Raw genomic sequence first — 1,230 nt, 5'->3', positions numbered from 1 at the left:
ATGTGAAGGAGAAAGAAGGGAGGCGTCAGCAGTAGCCTGTTTTCGCTTACCCGCCCTGCTGTATGCAGCAAGTAAGGCGACCCGGCTGATGGCATGAGTTTACTTGTGTATGTGCAATTCATGGTTGTATGTGGGCTGGGATACTGCCAGGGCGCCCACGCCTAGACAGGAGGATGATTAGGGTCCTCAACCAAAGCCTTTGGCTCAAAAGCCTAACCGCAAGGCAGCGGTGTTTGGCGGGAAATGCAAATGCATTACCATTTCTACGGAACAAGTCGCCACATGTTCCAACCCCCAACCTGGAGGGCCAGGAGACTGTGTTCGTCAGACCTCTAACCACTGACCAACCTGGTATGAGAGACTCTGTGAGTGTCGCGAGACACTCTCCAGTATAGATCAATGGATCGCTGAGATGCGCAAACCGTCACACCACGGTAAGGTCCAGTCTCTTCGTGACGGACTTGCGACTGCAGACGCTGATTGGAAATGTTTAGTTTAAGTACGCTTCTGACCTAGGGGTTTATTTTGGTGTGTACTGAGCCGTGCGCTGCGATTAAATTCCATTTGTCCTGCCAGATATCTCAAGGTCCAGTCTCTTCGTGACGGACTTGCGACTGCAGACGCTGATTGGAAATTTTATGTTTAAGTACGCTTCTGACCTAGGGGTTTATTTTGGTGTGTACTGAGCCGTGCGCTGCGATTAAATTCCATTTGTCCTGCTAATGCAGATATCTCAATAACAGTTTATACGGGCAAAAATTAAGTCTGATGAGCTACACTCACGCTTTCGTAGGTATAGCCTCCTGAACTAGGCGCAGTACTACACATTCCTTTTAAAGCTGAAGTGAGCTCTTGATTGACCCTGTTAGCTAAAACAGACAGATTGGCTATAGTCTCTTAAAGTCCCATAACACTGTGAATATTGAGAAGACGTTCTCGACAGCCATTAATCTTCGAAACGCTTACCACTGTGTCTCCTGTCCATGCCTTTTCCTAATTATGTTTTACCCCAGCTGCCGCAGCTCATGTGAATATTCTAGACGATTGACATCAATGTTTTATATTTCCTTGGTCTTCTATGACGTGTAGTACTAGTCGAAAACTGTTCACTTAATTATTGTAGTGAATGCCCACTTCAGCCTTCATTGTTGCACTGGTTCACTCATTACGACAAATGTATCGCTTGACACCTACGCTTTGTTATTTCCGGTTCACTGGTAGTTAATGAAG

The 1,230-nt window shown here is 46.4% G+C and overlaps 1 protein-coding gene across 1 annotated transcript in view; it reads left to right on the top strand.

Moving 5' to 3' along the window:
- The window catches only part of T265_04519 (hypothetical protein), a gene marked incomplete at both ends in the record, with an annotated part of 10,216 nt that extends 10,127 nt beyond the window's left edge, over positions 1-89 (top strand). Inside the window, one exon of the mRNA XM_009169274.1 lies at positions 69-89. Coding sequence (XP_009167538.1) covers positions 69-89 — 21 coding nt within the window. The remainder of the gene's footprint in view (positions 1-68) is intronic.
- Positions 90-1,230: the final 1,141 nt, after the last annotated feature.

This window comes from Opisthorchis viverrini, assembly GCF_000715545.1.
Source record: "Opisthorchis viverrini unplaced genomic scaffold opera_v5_74, whole genome shotgun sequence".
NCBI lineage: Eukaryota > Metazoa > Platyhelminthes > Trematoda > Opisthorchiida > Opisthorchiidae > Opisthorchis > Opisthorchis viverrini.
This window is presented reverse-complemented; position numbering and strand designations above follow the sequence as displayed.